The sequence below is a fragment of the Suncus etruscus genome, chromosome 15, assembly GCF_024139225.1.
Source record: "Suncus etruscus isolate mSunEtr1 chromosome 15, mSunEtr1.pri.cur, whole genome shotgun sequence".
NCBI lineage: Eukaryota > Metazoa > Chordata > Mammalia > Eulipotyphla > Soricidae > Suncus > Suncus etruscus.
In genome coordinates, this window is record NC_064862.1 from 13726568 (window position 1) to 13743998 (window position 17431).

Consider the following 17431-nt stretch of genomic DNA (forward strand, 5'->3'; position numbering starts at 1 on the left):
TGGTCACATGTAAGACAAACACCCAATCAACTATATTACTGCTCCAACCCTTTTGTGTCTTTTAGACCATAATATATATTATGCCAGGAGATCATGCATATGTTTTTACAAAGTTGTGTTCTTTTGGAGTGGATGTGGGAGGGTTGGGCCACTTCTAGTGAAGACTATTTCTGGCTCTGTGTTCTGGGATCAGTCCTAGTTCTGAAAGCTATGTAATGCTGGGAGTTGAACTAGGGTCTGCCACATACAAGGCACTTGCTTTAATTCCTAGTCCCACAATTTAAGAAGCAAGCTTATTATTCTGATCTGAAAAGCTGCACAGTCAAGCATAATATAGAAGGGAGTTACATTCTGAGAATTGAAGGTATAAATAGATTTCATGGCATGTCTACTTAGGCCAGGTCAGCATATTGATGTCAGACTGAATGAGAAACTATTGGCACAGCACACTACAGCACAGAATTCTGGGCCATAAGGAATATTCCAGCCTTACTGCCTGAATAATTGGACAGGAATACACACTCTAACCCAGCTGTTTTATGGCGTCTCAACAGGAAGGCTTCTGAACTGCTTATCCAGTATTCAGAAATATCCTTAAAATAAACTTAGTTTAAAAGTTATATCCAATGAAATCCTTTCCTGACCCTTTCGGTTATTTTGTTCTACAAGCTTAAGGAATGCTGTCTTTATTGTTCAAGTCAAGTATTTATTTACTTTTTGGTTTTTGAGCCAAAAATGCTCAGTGTGCTCAGAGCTTGGTCCTGGCTCTCTGTATTCAGGAATCACTCCTGGCAATACTCAGGAAACATAATGGGTTGTTGGGTAGGGAGTTGGCTGGTAGTAAAACAAGCCTCTTTCTTACCCATTGAACTATTTCTCTGGCTCCAGAAATAATGTCTTTTAGAGTGGAGTGATATAGAAGCATTTTCTCTTTGGTGGGAATTTAGAAGCAGGACTAGATACAGCTATATACTTTGGATCATGTGTAAGACAAGGAATAGAAGACAAGTAAATTGTTTATGTGAAAGCATGGATGCTGTTGGACTAAGGGGAGATCATGATAATTTAAAAGGAGGAAGAACTGACAGCTGGGAAATTTGTTAGCTGAAAAGTTGCAGAAGGAAGAAGGAAACTATGAGGAGACTTCAGGATTTGCACAGTACTTGTCTATAGATGGATAATATGCCCTTCCTATATATTTCACCATAGGAGGAAGGACCTTGACTTGGAACAAGTTAAGGTGAGATTCTTGAAAGAAATCTAGTTGAAGATGGAGCAGCAGGAAAGTAAAATCAGTATTCAGAAAAAGGGAACAGAATTGAAAACATTGGAGTCCAGAGAAAAAGAATAATTGAAGTGATGAAAGTGAGGACAACAAGGCTAATAGTGGGACAGATATATTTCTGAAATGTCTGGGGAATTGGAGATAGAAAACAGTCTAAGAGGAAATGGTTGCAATCAAACAGATTGAAAACCAATGAGGCCCAAAAGCCCCAGTGCTAAACATTTGCATTATTTTAGAAACAGAATATAATCTCTTTTCTTTCAGTTTGTGTCTCGTGTACAATTAAGTTCGTTTTAAAGTTTTCTTGTTTGTTTCACTTGTCATATAACTGAGGTGTCATTCGCTCCCTTCAGGAGTAGAACATCATAATTTTTCATGCTTTAAATTTAGTCAGTTCTTTAAAGGTACCTAAATATGACACTTTAGGAAGATGTTGACACTTGGGTACTGTGGCAAAATGTCAGAGTAAATCACAAAAAGTTGAAGACATGATCATCTGTGCAATATGGCAAATTGCTATCACAGCTACCAAGTATAATACAAAGGAGGTTGGTTTTTTTATAATACAAAGGAGGTGGGTTTATTTTTTTTCTGGAAGAAATGAAAAGACAGCCTGATCCAGGAAATAGTCTTTGGAATTTGGTCTATTGTCATTTTTATGCCATGTGAAGGAAGACAATAGGGATGTTGTGTGACTGGTATAATTAGTGTTGGGATTCAGAGAATTCAGAGCGTTTGGCAGTTTTTGAATATGCTTCTTTGTGTCTGTGTGGAATTGTGTCTGTGTCCAATGTAACTGCTGTCTTTATTAAATATTTTTCTTTGCCAGGCACTATGCAGATTTTGAATTTTCTGTCTTCCCTATGGAAATTTATCATTGAAAGTAATGGTCAATGCCAACAAGTAGGATGAAATGACAATGCAAATTCTAGATGGCTTAAGGGCAATCTTTTTCTGACACCATCACTAACTCATGAGAAAATTACACAAGTTATTTCTGTTATTGTCTGAAATCATATCCCTGATGGATTTTACATATGGAGCATATAGACTGGCCTTTATTTTCATTCTGTACATTTTATATTTATAGTGTGTCTCTCTTTTCTAAATAAAATGTCTTTTGTGTTGTTTTATAAATGATTTGGTGTGGTGGTTGGGCCACACCTGGTAATGCTCAGAGGTTTCTCTTGGCTATGTGCTCAGAAATCACTCCTGGCTTGGAGGGCCATATGGGATGCCTGAGATCTAACCACGGTTCGTCCTGGATTAGCTGCGTGCAAGGCAAATTCTATACTGCTGCGCTATCGCTTCGGCCCCTGATTTTTAGTGAGATAATTTAAAGCCATTTTTGGCCATGGTTCAGGTGGTAGTTGTGTACCAGGTCAGTGTCAAGTAAGCAGCTGGAGTGGACACAGCTCATAAATCTCTTCATATAATAGAAAATAATTGTTTGACTTTGGAAAATAAATGCATATTTGCTTTATTCACCTGTTAAAATGTGCTATCATATATTTTAGAAACTAATCTTGCATCAGGAAAAGAACAATGAATATTTATATTTCTATGTTGATATTGCATGTGGTATATATTTATGTATTAGTGCTTAAATTATAAAGTTCAGCTGAGATTATTTTTTAATGTTTCCCCAGTAACCCATATGGTCCTGTGAGCTCAGAAGCATGAGTAAGCCCTGAGCACCAGTGGGTGTGTCCATTTCCCCCACAAGAAAAGAACTTTATAAAGCTAATTTTTATGAGTACAAGTTAAATTTGTGTGGGTTTTGTAATTGCCTGAATCCATATACTTAGATTAAGCTAAGTCATCACTCTCACTGTTAAGATGTACAGTAATCTAAAATCTATGAAGTCCCTGTTTTCAGTTAGCTAATGAATGACTCAAACAAATTTTAATATTATAATAGACTTTTAAAAGATGATTAATTGTCTAAATTCCATTTCTGGATCTGGCAAGCCATCTTCAGGGCTCTGAGTCCTGAGATTTGAGTGTTTGTCTCCCTAACCACCATTTCCTCCTATAAGCTATCAGCCACCAGCATTGCTTTCAATCAATCTCTGGCATTCCATTGCCTCCTTGGCATTTCTTAGTAGTACCAGATTCTGGAAATTTCTTGCACTGCATGGATTTCATGTTTCTGTGGTTCATTTCTTTATGGTCCATTCAAGTTCTGTCTGTAAAATGTGCCTTTTCTCATTGCACTTCCCCTTTCCTGTTCATTTCAGTATTCAAGGATACACGTGCTATGCTTCTAGGGCATTTTCACTCCTTTTAGAAAAGCTATGAGGATGCTTCTCCTTCTCAGGCAGCCCATCTTTGAGAGCAGGGCTCCACCTTATCTATCTTTGTCCATAATTTGTGATCCAGTGATCTCAAGCAACATAGTATGTAGGAATGGGAGCATCTACATGCAAGCCCATAGATAGATGCAGGACTTGCTTTAATAGGTGTTAATAGATGAACACCTATTAATCCTGCTTACTATTTGCCTGTATACCATAGCATTAGGCTAGTATTGGGCCAGTTTAAAAGGACCTAGTAGATCAGGTTTGATATACTAGCCACTGCTGAACTATTTTCTCCACAGACCCCATTTCTGTTCACCCCCATTGATCATTATATTTTCTGATGTACAAGTTGAGAAACTAAGAATTATTTGCTTGACCATATGATAAAAGATAAATAAGAGGTGAATAAGCAGACTGTTCTCTGGATTTAAGAGGAGAAAAACGATGCATTTGGATGTTCTACTATTTGAAGTGGGGTAAAGTTTTGTGCCTTCTTTTTAAAGACAGAAAGAGGAAGACCAGAAAAATAAGAGGGGAGGGATCAATATTTCAAAGACCAAAAATTAGAATCACATTGAAAAGTGATCATTTCACAATGAGAAGTCAGAGTCTGAAACATGAAACAAGAGAAAGAAGATAACTAGACTAGAGATGCTGTCTATTTCTTCAAGCAAGTGAAATTAACAGGAATGTATAGATTATTAACTTGAAAAACCAAGCTAAATACTTCGAACTGCTAATGTTTGTACTTTGATGTCGCGTATTACTCATTCTCCCTTTTTCTCACCTGTATAGTGGATCTTTTAGAGTTGAACACCACAAATGAAGTTTTCAAGCAGCACAAGCTGAATCAGAACGATCAGCTTCTCAGTGTTCCCGACGTCATCAATTGTCTGACAACAACTTATGATGGCCTCGAACAAATGCATAAGGACCTAGTCAATGTCCCACTCTGCGTGGATATGTGTCTCAATTGGCTGCTCAATGTGTATGACACGTAAGTTTCGTGTTTATTCTCATTTCAATACAATTATTCAAGGATATATAAGTTAAAAATGAAACCTGTGCAGTGTGGCAGAGTGGGGAGTGTGGCATTGACTCTATGTGCAGGGGTCACTTGTTACAGTATTTAGAAGTCCATGTGTGCTGCCAGGGATTTAACCAGGAACAACTGGGTGCAAGGCAAGTGCTTAAACCCCTGTACTATCTGGCTGGCTTAAAAATATTAGAATTGGGAGTGGGGGACATGCCAGAGCAATATTACAGCAGGTAGGAATTGTACTTTGCATGCAGCTGACCAAGGCTTGATCATATTTCATATGATCCCCTGAGCCCTGCCAGAAACATTCCTGACCACAGAGGTAGGAGTGAAACTGGAATATTGCTGAGTGTGGCCCCTAAACAAAACAAAAAGGTTAAAAATTTTAATTACCGGTACCTCCAAAGTTTTTTTTCTAGTGGAAATATTTATGTTAATAGTTACCAAGCACTGATAATCCCAGTACTGAACTCCTGAACACAGAACAAAAAAGAATTTTCATCTAATATTTTAAGAATTTGCTCAAACTTATAAAAATGTCAAATCTATAGTCTTATTTTTTTTTGGCTCCATGCTAGGGAAACAATATAAATAAGTCAATTTATCATCTCTTTCCTAAATGTTTTTGAAAAACAACAGTCTTTTTGTGTAAGATTTTAAATTAAACTGATAGGCTTGCTCATAATAATTCACCCTGCAATTTTTATATGACAACCTTAGAGCAATTTGAATGGCAATTATAGAGCTTTTATTTGTATTTTCATATTAGCTTTATTTATTGCAGGGTGATTATTATGTTTAAATAATTTATGTATAATACCAATATCAGCAATTAATTAGGTACTCCTGTTACATCAGGAGCACAAAGAGCCTCCATCAAACTCATTTCCCATTAATTTTTCTTTTTGGAATGCTAAGATGCATTTTCGAAACAATCAATTCGAGAAAGACCTGCTGTGGGCTGACATTTTTAAAACATTAGAAATTATTCATTCTTCTGGTAGGGAGTTAAAGTATGCAAAGATGAAATAAGAAAAGTTGAACTGTTGTTTATTTCTCAAACCCTCAAAGTTATTTTCCATTAATTAGCTGTATGAAAATTAGTGTTTATCAGACTTTTATTTGATTTAGAGAGAAAAAAGATAAATGATAGTTCAAATGTGCATATTTAGCAGCTGATTGATTCTGTACAAGTAAATGATGACAATGGCTTTAGAGAAGATTTAATTAAAATTTTTCTGCTGCTTTTGATTAGAAAAAAATTTTCATTTTCCAATATTCACACATCACACAGAAACATCCCCTTTTAATAATTAAATAAGACCCATAAGGTTTGAGGACTCTCAAGAAACTCACTGAAGAATGGATTGCAGTTACCATGATGAATATGGAATTTAGCATCACTTGCCTGATACCTTTTGATACATTTAATTTTTAGGCAAACCTTTGTCTTCTTAGGATGAAAAAGATTGCAAGCAATTAGATACTATTAAATTGATCTTCATATTTTCAAAACATTAAAAGGCACATATGCCATGCTAAATGTACCCTTAAAAACTTTTTGGTTTTAAGTGTGAAATCTTATATATTAAATTTAGGACATTTAGGAAGAATAAGCTGCATAGTTAGGGATTTTACTAAGTTCTTCGGACTAACTGAGTTTCACATCTGTCACCATATTGTTTCAAGAGAATTGAGGAAGATGTTTAGTCTCTTCCGCAGCTTTGTCCTTGACTCTGTATTAGCTGTAATTAAATGCCACAGGCTGGATTTATGACACAGTTCTTTTTTTAATATAGTTTTTATTTTAATTATAGTGGCTTACATATCGTTCACAGTAATATTCCAAGTACATATTTACATAGAATCTGAGGAATTCCCACCACCGAATTGTCATCCCACAACCGCTCCCATCGTGCCTCCCATATCCTCCACTCTCCCCGCCAGTGGGTGCTAGAATGCGTGGTCCCTTCTGTGTCTGTTTATTACTTAGTGGTCTTATAACTGTTTGGTCTTGGTGCCTCCATTACTGCCCCCTTTAATTGGCAGGCGGGACTAGAAAGTTCAAGTTATGTGGTTTTGTTTGAGGAAGAGAAAGGTAATATAATGGGGTAAAAATCGACTATGCCAACTATGAGCAGAGTCATTCTAAAGGCTCTCATCCTTGGTTTGAGGGACGAAGGGGAAAAGAAGAAGGTGAAACACCACAACAGTTCAAAAAGAGGAATCAAATAAGATATCCAGTGAGCATTGCAGCAATAAAAGTATGCACCACATAGTTGCCATGGTCTTGAGATAGGAAATATGACAAGGTGCAAACAGGAAGAAGAGAAAAGAAGAAAGAAAAGTAAATATATAATTAAAAAAATGGACAACTACTTCAATATCTACCCCAAAACAAAGAAAGCGACAAAAACTAGATAGAAAATAATAAAAAATTAAAAAATTAAAAAAAATTAAAAAAAGAAGGATTATTTAGTGTTTTTTTGTTCCCCCCCCCCTGCATAGGCCTTCATAGGCACAGTAAATATTGGGGTCATCCGAAACAGGAATCCCCTTGGCCTAAGAGATACAGGGTTTCTCTACCCTTGAAATATATTGTCATGGGATTATCTGTATATTCCTTTCACGTTCATTTACTCTCCCCTTGGTGTTTTTGTGCCATATGGAAGACTTCTGCTCCGATCTGGATGTTAAAAACAGACCTCTAAATCTAGAGGTCTCAGTCTGTGCACAGGTCAAGGAGTGGAATGATGAAGACTTTCTTTGTGATTTTAGAAGTTTTGTTTCTTCGATGTCATTTTAATCTGTCTTCTGTGGTTAGTGGTCTTGGCCCTTGCGCTGAGACTCGGATGGAGCCTGGGATATCGTCTTTCGTTATGTTTCCAGAAGACCCGTTCAGTTGCAATTGCCTCAGTCAGGACTCTGGAATTGGAGATCATTATTGTTATGCAGGATGTAGACCAAACCCTAGACTAGGGCTTTCTTATTGATCCCAGAACACATACTGCCCGGTCATGGTTCTATCAGCTGGTCATTCTTGGCTTTTGCACAGCTCATAGTGTAGTAAGTCTTTTGATTTTGTTTTATCATTAGTTGGTAAGGTAGGATAACCTGTTTTTATGTCCATTTGTTCCCAATTTCCTCATTGTCAGAATAGAACTGGCTCATGTTGGAGATCGAGTAGTATTCAGGATGTCCCAGATGGGTTTTGGTTCCTGTAGCTGTTGTGAAGAACTGTGTCGATTCTATGTCTGGGGTTCAAGATTCAAGTCTGGACGACACAGTTCTTTTACCACTGTTCTGGACCCTGTAAGTCTAAGATCAAGGTGCTCTGAGGGTCATTAGGGTTAGTTTCTTCTGAAGACTTTCCCCTTGACTTATAAATGATTCTCTTCTTCCTGTATCTTTACATAGTCTTCTTGTCTCTTCACCTGATGTTTCATTTGTAGCAGCAGAGTACTACCAGCCACTTGCTTTGCATACAGTCAACTAGGGTTCAGTTAGAATTCCAATCATATAAGGTGCCCCGAGCACAACCCCAAAACAAAACAAAATAAAGGAAAAAAGCAATAAAGATCTTTTGTATATGTCTTTGTCTGGATCTCCTCTTCATGCTCTTTTAGTCTTACTGGATTAAGATATACCCTTAAAGACCTTTTTTTTTTTCTTTTTTTAACTTACCTCTTTGGGGAAAGGAGGATCCACATATGGTAATGCTCAGGCCTTAGCCCTGTCTCTGAACTCAGGGATCATTCCTGAGGTAATCAGAATAAAAATACAGTGCTGGGGAACAAACAGGTCAACTGCAATCAAGGCCTTCCTTACTTGCAGTTATATATCCCTGGCTCTTAAATACCTTTTAGAGATCCTGTCTCCAAGTATGGTCACATTCTGAAGGACTTCAATTTATAAATTTTAGGAGACTTATTCTGTAACACAGACATATGGTATGCTGTTCTCACTAGCCAGCTCAAAGGAAATAATGCATTTAATTGGAAAACAACAATGTAGTAAATGCTGTGATTCATTGTCTAGGTAGTTAAACGCGATCTTTTCCCTATTTTTCACCATCAAATGTGGAATGCATGGGAAATGCTATAGGAAGGTACTTTTTGATTTAGGGAAAAAAACCCTGTTTTGTTTTTCATTTTACTTTGGAACAGGCCTGCTTGGGTGGACTAAGCAGTGCTCAGAAGTGACCCCTTGCGATATTCAGAGAATCAGGGATTGTGGTACTAGGGATTGAAGCAGTTATGTGAAGTGCTGAAGTATATTCTGTACTATTTCTCTTGTTCTGTTTTCTATTTTAAAGGGAAAATATATTTATGGTTTACATCAAGTGAGGAGACTGGTGAGATATTCTAAGGATTAAGGCACTGGCTTTTCTTAGTCTCATCACTACAGTTGTGTCAAACCTAATATAGGCCTGGTCTCTCTACCCATATTCCCGGAGTCTTCTCAGAATGGGACAGGCTGAGTTCTCGCCCTTTTAGAAGGTCCACAGCTCTATCCATTCATAGTCACCTGAGAGAGAAGCTGCATCTAACCCGAACCTGATAAGCCTGCGAAGATATGCTACTGGATCATCCTGGAAACATAGCTGTAGCAAGTTGACTGCATATACAACCACACAACATCTCCAAATTTCATAGTATTAACATCCCAGTAGGAACACAGAAAATTATATTGAAATTTTCTTAGAAGCTTACTAAACTCAGTGAGTGAAAACAATAGCACAGAAGGCTTTATTAGCACCATAAAGCTCAGCAAATTCTCATAAAATAACTTTAGTAACATCATTATGAGTTTATGTTGTAATGAGTAATATATTGTAAATTATTTTGTGATAAGGGGGTGTGCTGGGGTTGGCATAGTAGGTAACTTGAGAAATTGGAGAAGGAAAGATTATACTGTTTGTGAGGTTGGTTATTAAATATGCAAATATGTATTGGTATATTAAATATTAAATACCCAAAATTATATATTATAATTATATAGTAATTACATTACTATATTATGAACAACTTTGTAAATCATAGTGTTTGAATAAACTTTCAAACAGGAAATAGAGGCACTGGCCTAATATGCAGTTGATTCTGCATCAATCCTTGGCACTTTGTATGGTTCCCTGGCACCTTCAGGAATGAGCCATGAGCACAACACCAGGAGTCAGTGTTTCTGGATATAGTCACAGAACTATATTTGAGGTTATAACAGTTTCCATACAATGTAGATTTTTAAACTTGGAGAACAATATCACTAATTACTAAGGCAAATAACATAATTACTCAATACACAGAGCTTTGCTCAAGTTTCTCTTATACCTTGTTCATTTATCTAATGAGTATTATGAACTCTTTTAAAACGTTTATTACATTTGAGAATTCCAGGGAAGTGATTTTCTTTCTCTAATGCCTTTGAGTAATGTGAAACTCTAAGAAATGTCTTACCTTTAAAAGAATACAATATTTATTCATTCATTTCTTTCATTAATTCATCTATGATAACATCTGTTGATTAGCCAGGTACTTTTGACTTTTGAGTTGTTTGTTGATGCCCAAACTTGCATTTTGTGTATCCATAAAACTTTGTACATTTCTTCAATTAGAAATGAGTTTAGAATTTTAATTAAAGGGAACATAATATTATGGCACCATTTACATTAATAAATACACAATTATATACATGTGTGATGATATATCCTGATTAAGATATAGAACACAGCATATCCAAAGCCAGAATAATTCTAATTTTGTGGGGGGGGGGGGGGTTGGGAGATCAGGCCAAATCCAATAGTACTTAATTTTACTTATCACTCTCTTCAGACAACACTCCTAGAGATATTGAGGAGAACATAAATGATGCTGGAGACTTAACCTTGGTCAATTTTTATTCATGGAAGGGAAATGCTTTAAACACTGTACTATTTCTTCAGCACAGTAGTTCTAGATTCAAAATATAAACTAAGACAGTTTTTCTTTATTAATATTATATTTCAAAGCATGTTTTTTAATTGCAGTGATTTTCCTTGGCATTTTCAGTAACTTGAACTTCCTTTAACTTAAATTCTTTAGAATTCAGATGTAAATTTTTTCAAAATATGTTAGAATTTAGCATGTTTATCATGAATTAGATATTCAGAGAGCTAAATGTACCCAAATGTGATGAGATGCTACTTGAGTAAACATTTTTGCTTAAATGCTGTTTTATTCCCTTAACATACATCAATAGAACTGTTTGCAAGTAATACATTTTTATTCGTTTAAGCAAGCAACCTCAGTAGAAGATAGGTTGGAGTTGGTTCAAAGCTATTTTAGAACTTCAAGTTGAAATAATCTTTCAAAATTAAGTTTATTTCCTAAAGTTACAAAACAGATTAATCTTAGGCATGGAACTGGTTTTTTATAATCAGTTGCTTATTTTACTTAATTGCCATATCAAAGAAAATGGTATTTTATAAACTGTATTAAGTTTAAAGTCTCAATTTTACCCAATTTCTAGCATTATAAGGCTTGTGAATATTTGAATTTATTCTGACAAAAGTGGACAATGTGTAATTCTGGGGACTCTTTAACTTGTTCTTAACTTTTAACATCTCATTTTATTTGTAAAATTGAGAAAATATTTGCTAGAGTTTAATGTGTATATATATGATTGTGAAGGTAAAATTAATATACATATTATGTGTAGCTAATATATATATATGATCTATAAACTAAAGATAAGATTTATTTCATTTACAAGTTTACCAGCTCATTTAATTTGTTTTATTTGTTTTGTTTTGTTTTCAGTTTAAAAACTCTTACTTTGGCCCAGAGATATCATAGTATTGCCAGTCAGGCACTTTTCTTAGCATAGCTGACCTGACTTGATTCCAGACACCACATATGTTCCTCCAAGTACTGCCAGGCATAATCCCTCAGCTTGGGAATGACCCAAAAATTAAATTAAATCTTATTCCAAAAACTTCCTTCTGGATTTAATGAAATAAAAAAGTATTTTATTTATGGCATAGGGGGAAATGTGAACTGCGGAAGGGACAGGTGTTGGATATCGTATAACTGAAACTCAGTCATGAACAACTTTGTAACTGTGTTTCATGGTGATTCAATTAAAATTTATCTTAAAAAGACATAGTTTGCTATATTTGGTTTAAATATTATTGTCACTACCGGAGAGATATTACAGGGGGGAAAGACCCACTCTGCAAGCAGCCATTCTCAGTTCAATCCCCATCATTGTATGTGGTCCCTCTGAGCACTGCTAGGGCTTGATCAATTACTGAGCCAGGAGTAGCTCCTGAATATTGCTGGGTGTTACTCAAACTTGCTCACACACACACACACACACACACACACACACAGTGCAGATACACAGGCTGCATGTTTTGAACACAACTGACCTGAGTTTGATCTCCAGCAAGACATCAGGGTTCCTGAAGCCACCAAAAGTGATCTCTGGACACAGAGCCAGGAGTAAGTCCTGAGCACAGCTGAATGTGACCCAAAAATCAAACAAACAAAAAACAGTACTATAAACTTTTCACCTTACCACAGAATCATTTTAAGTCCTCTCACATCTACTTCCATATTATTTAGACAAATTTATGAACCATTTAGTCCTGATATGAATCAGAAATTTATGAGGCAAAATTAGTTCAAAGTGTTCATACTACAGCCCCCCATCTTCCCCTCACAAGATATCGTCTGTCAATATTTATTTTCTTCTAGAGACAGTTTGTCTGTATGGTGCCTTCAGTGTTTGATAAGACTTATTTTCCATATCAAATGTTGTGTAGCTAATGACTACTTTGACTAATTGACAATATTTAATGACTACTCATTTACAAAGTGTCTTGAACTTTTCTGTGTATCCCCGTAATAGTACATTTGTCACATTATGTCTTTAAGAAATATATATGTGGTGGTGGTGGGGTGTCAGGCCAAACTTAGTGGTGTTCAAGACTTATTCTTGGCTCTGTGCTTAAGAATTACTTCTTCAGTGTTCATGGAATCATATAGAACAACAGGTTTAAACTAGCTTGGTTATCTTTTTTTTTAATTTTTATTGTGACCAATGTGCATTACAAATCTTTCACTGCATCATTTATGGTACATAGTGACAATGAATGAGGGGCATTCCCACCACCAGTGCTGACCTCCCTCCGTCCCTATTCACAGCATGCATCCCATATCTCCCTCCTCCACCCCCCAGTATGCCAGTGCAACTGGTCTCCACTTTACAATTTATTGTAGATTGAGCATCCATTCCACCGTCATTGGAGATAAAAAAGGATAAGAAAAAGGGGAGAAAAAATTTGGTGACAACTACCAAAAAAATAAAGGAGAAAAGAAAAAAAAAAAAGAAAAATGGAGGAAAAAAAATGGACCCAGCAAATAAAAATAAGAATAAATCTCTAAATAATAACCCCACATGTGAAAAAGAAAAAGTGGAAGAACAAAGAGAAGGAAAATAAAGTAAAAAACTAACAAATCAAAACAAAACAAGAAAAAGAATGGGTGCTGGGGTGGTGGGGTTTGGTGTTCCCCCCACTTTTTTTTTCTTTTTGCATAGGCACAGTAAGCATTGGGGAAGAAAGGGAATTCCCATGGCCTAAGAGATTCAGGGTTTCTCCTTCCTTGAAGCATACCATCATGGGATCAACTCTGGCTCCATATATACTCATTACCCCACCCCAAAGGCTTTTTTGTGATGCCAGGAAAGTTTCCTCTTGGTTGTGAGTGAGAAATTCATAGCTTGGTTATTTGACAGGAGCTTTAACTCCTATTTATCTGGACCCACATTAAACCTTTTAGAATGAATGAATGAATGAATGGCATATACAATAATCTCTGATATTTCTTTTATGTTCTCTCTAAAGACTTAAAGTCATTTTCATTGTTCAGTGTGTATTTTTCCAATCTTTTTTTTTCCTTTAAAAGATTGATTTCTTTCTCCTTAGCCACATTTATTTATTAATCCCTTCCCAGAGCCTTTTGTTATTTTCTACAGGTCTGTTGGCTGAATTCAAAACATGAAATTTCCTAAGTTGTGGAGGGAAGAAAACATGCATATAAATTTTTATATAACAATTAGAAGATACCTCAAAATACAAAGTAGGGACAGTTTGTAGTATATTTAATTTAAGATAAGTTAAAGAGGCCGGAACGATACCATAATGGGTGGGCATTTGCCTTGCACGCGGCAAACCCGAGTTCAATCTCCTGTATTCCATATGGTCCTCCAGGCCTGGTAAGAGTGATTTCTGAGTGCAGAGCCAGGAGTAAGCCCTGAGCACTGTCGGTTGTGGCCCACTCCACCAAACCAAAAAAAAACAAAAGTAAGAAAACTATAGTGAGTATACTAACTTAGAAATTACATTAAAATTTTTCATTTTAAAATTGAAGTGTTAATTCAATTTTAATTTAATAACAATTTTAAAGTGTTAATTGAAGTGTTAATTATACACAATTCTGAAATTTTTTTATACCATATAAAGGTTCTATGGGCCTGAACGATAGCACAGCAGGTAGACCTCTTGCCTTGAATGTGCCTGACCCAGGTTAGTTCCCTGGCATCCCACAGAGTGCCCTGAGCACTAGCAGTTGTTGTCCATAACAACAATCAAAAAAGTTCTATAAGTTTTCTGAATGTGATTTAAGGATTTTGAGGTAATACTAATCTTAAAGTATGTTTATCAACATAGAAATATGCTTACCTATTTATGTCTAGTCTTTATAGACCATTGTATGAAAGCCTATTTAATTATTTGTAATATGAAAATGGAAGAATAGTAGGTATTATTAATTGTGGAACTAATAAAATCAAGATTTAAAATTTTTCTGAATAGCATGGATTACAATATTTTGTTTAGTTTATTTTAATGATAAGACTTTAAGTTGCTGTTCTTCTACATTAGTATCTCATTAAATTATCCAAAAATAATTAAAGTCAAAACTTACCTTGAATCTTAAGTAACAAAGATTGAATGCATTTTTCTGAACTGTTATTTTATAGCAAGAATCACATTTCTGCTTGCCATCTTTAGAATATAGTAAATTTAGCATTCAGTAGTTCTTTGATAAATAATGGAATAAAGAAAATACTCCTTTAAATTTAATTTTCCTCTTATTCATGAGTAAATTAAAATTGTTATTCACATAGTATGATGCTTCCTAATATGATTAATTAATTTTATATTTAATAATAATCTTATACATACACACCTTGTTAAGGTTTATAATATGAATTGATGGTACATTTATTAAGACTACAATGACAAAGACCAAAATCAGAGAAGACCATAGTTTTGTTTGTTTGCCTGTTTGTTTTTTTGTGCTTAGAGCTTAGTCCTGCTCTATGTTCAATGGTCAATCATGGCAGGTCTCAGATGACCATGTAGAATGCTGGTGACTAAATGTAGGTAACATGCAAGGCAAGTGCCCTTTCTCCCTGCTGTCGGATTGCTCCGGCTATAAAGCCTACACGTTTTTAAGTATTCAAATAGTTATAAATTCTCAGCATAGAATTTATCACTTTTCATACATATGTTTTAGTTGCATAATTATATAGCTTCTTGCTTTATCATTTGCATATTATGCAATTGTAGCTAACAATTTGACAATTGCATTTATAGTGGATAGATTTGTGTGACTAATATTTATAAAATTGATATCTTTTTAGTCTTACCTTTGTCATTTTCTTTTTTCTTTTTTCTTTTTTTTTTTTTGGTTTTTGGAGCCAAATCCATTTGATGCTCAGGGGTTACTCCTGGCTAAGCACTCAGAAATTGCCCCTGGCTTGGGGGGGGCCATATGGGACACCAGGAGATCGAACCGCGGTCCTTCCTTGGCTAGTACTTGCAAGGCAGACACCTTACCTCTAGTGCCACCTCGCCGGCCCCACCTTTGTCATTTTCATTTTGCTTTCATTTGTTTTTTCTTGTTCATGTGCTATATGTAAAAGTGACATCAGTGTATTTTAATACTTCTATTAAAAATGTTATGAGACCCCGAGTGATAGTAGAGTTAAATACACATTTTTTTGTATTCAGTGAATCCTTGTGCAATGTCTGGAAAAACATACAGTCCCCTGATCCCTACAAAGAATAAGCCCTGAGCATAGGCAAGTATAATAAATAAATCACATACATGTGTCAGAAAATTATATATAAATTCTCATCAATTTTTAACAAGAGTTTTAAGATAGCATTTTCTAGATGTATACTTATTTGTATAGATTTTCCCTTCAATAAATTTGTACTTATTAATATACCATATACATTTTTAAATGCTTGAAATTCATTATGATTCCTACTATTTCAGGGGTCGGACTGGAAAAATAAGAGTACAGAGTCTGAAGATTGGGCTGATCTCTCTCTCCAAAGGTCTTCTGGAAGAAAAGTACAGATGTATGTAAGACCTTTCCTGCACAAATTGGGGTTTGACATTGAGTTGTGATCATTAACTTCATATAATTTGTTAGTATTACAGTTACCTTAAAAAAAAAAAAGTCTGGGGCTGGAGCAATGGCACAGCAGCAGTAGGGCATTTGCCTTGCTGACACAGGACAAACCTCGCTTCAATCCTCCGGAGTCCCATATGGTTTCCAAGCCAGGAGCGATTTTTGAGCGAATAGACAGGAGTAACCCCTGAGCGTCACTGGGTGTGGCCCAAAAACTTAAAAAAAATGTCCTTACTATGTATGATGTTAAACAAAGATATTTATGTAGAGATGAAGATTCAGAGGAAATGAAAGACTAATACAGTATAATAGGTAAGATCGCATGATAGATTGAGAACTGCTATAAATCAAATCTTATTTGATTTGGAAAATAATTGTATCATATTATAGACATAATGATTTCTGTTTTTCAATTTAAATAATACTGCTCAAATCAGTAAAGAGAAACTTTTAAAATCAATATATTGTTGGGCTAGAATTGAATTATTACATTCTTATGATAAAGATAAGGTTTTTCTATTTTTGTAACTTCCAAAAACTAAGAAACATCAAGTTAGACTAAAATGTTATCATTATTTATTCTAGAAATTTGAAAATTTTCAATGCCTAAAGAATATTCAGGTGATCTAGAATGACTAGAGAACTATTCAAATAATACTTCATTGTATGAGAACATAAATGTATTTTTGTTTTGTTTTTTTTTATTTGATTAACCGAAGTGTTCCATCAGCTCAGTTGTTATTTATGAAGGGTTATCATGACATTTAAAAAGGCTCAGCTGGGGAATCAACATGGCCTGCTTTCAAATCTCAGCTCTCCTCTCAGTAGCTAAATTTCTTTGGGCCCCATTAAATGCTATCAGCTAAGAAATAAATGTTCCTCCCATTTCACCGTTCAGAAAGCTGGAATGTAACATTTTTTTTATAACTGACAAATGAGTCTAATAAGAATTGTTTTGAAACAATAAGGAAATATGAAAGAGCACCTAAAATTAGCAATTGTTGAGAAAAATGATAACGATTACTGCATCTGTAGATTCTAAATGATTCTAGTTTCTTTTTTTTATTTCATCCATTAAATTTAAGTAACTCAATTCTGCATCTTTATTTGTCTTACATACATTGGAGGTAGAGATATTTCTGGAATGTAGAGATACTCTAAATAAGGTGAATATTTGATATCGGTTCCTAATTTAAGTTTGTATCTTATGTGACCATGTATACATTTAAAAACATCATACATCTTTTCGAATGGCCTTGGGATACTCTGATTTTAAATTTTAGATCTAGATGATGATGACTTCTTTTTCTCATACAGTTTGACAAGAATGTCAGAAAA

General features: G+C 35.1%; 1 protein-coding gene across 1 annotated transcript in view; it reads left to right on the forward strand.

The window, feature by feature from the left end:
• Positions 1 to 17431, forward strand: part of UTRN (utrophin) — a 576171-nt gene that overhangs the window by 492563 nt on the left and 66177 nt on the right. Inside the window, 2 exon segments of the mRNA XM_049789386.1 lie at positions 4384 to 4585; positions 15955 to 16040. Coding sequence (XP_049645343.1) covers positions 4384 to 4585; positions 15955 to 16040 — 288 coding nt within the window.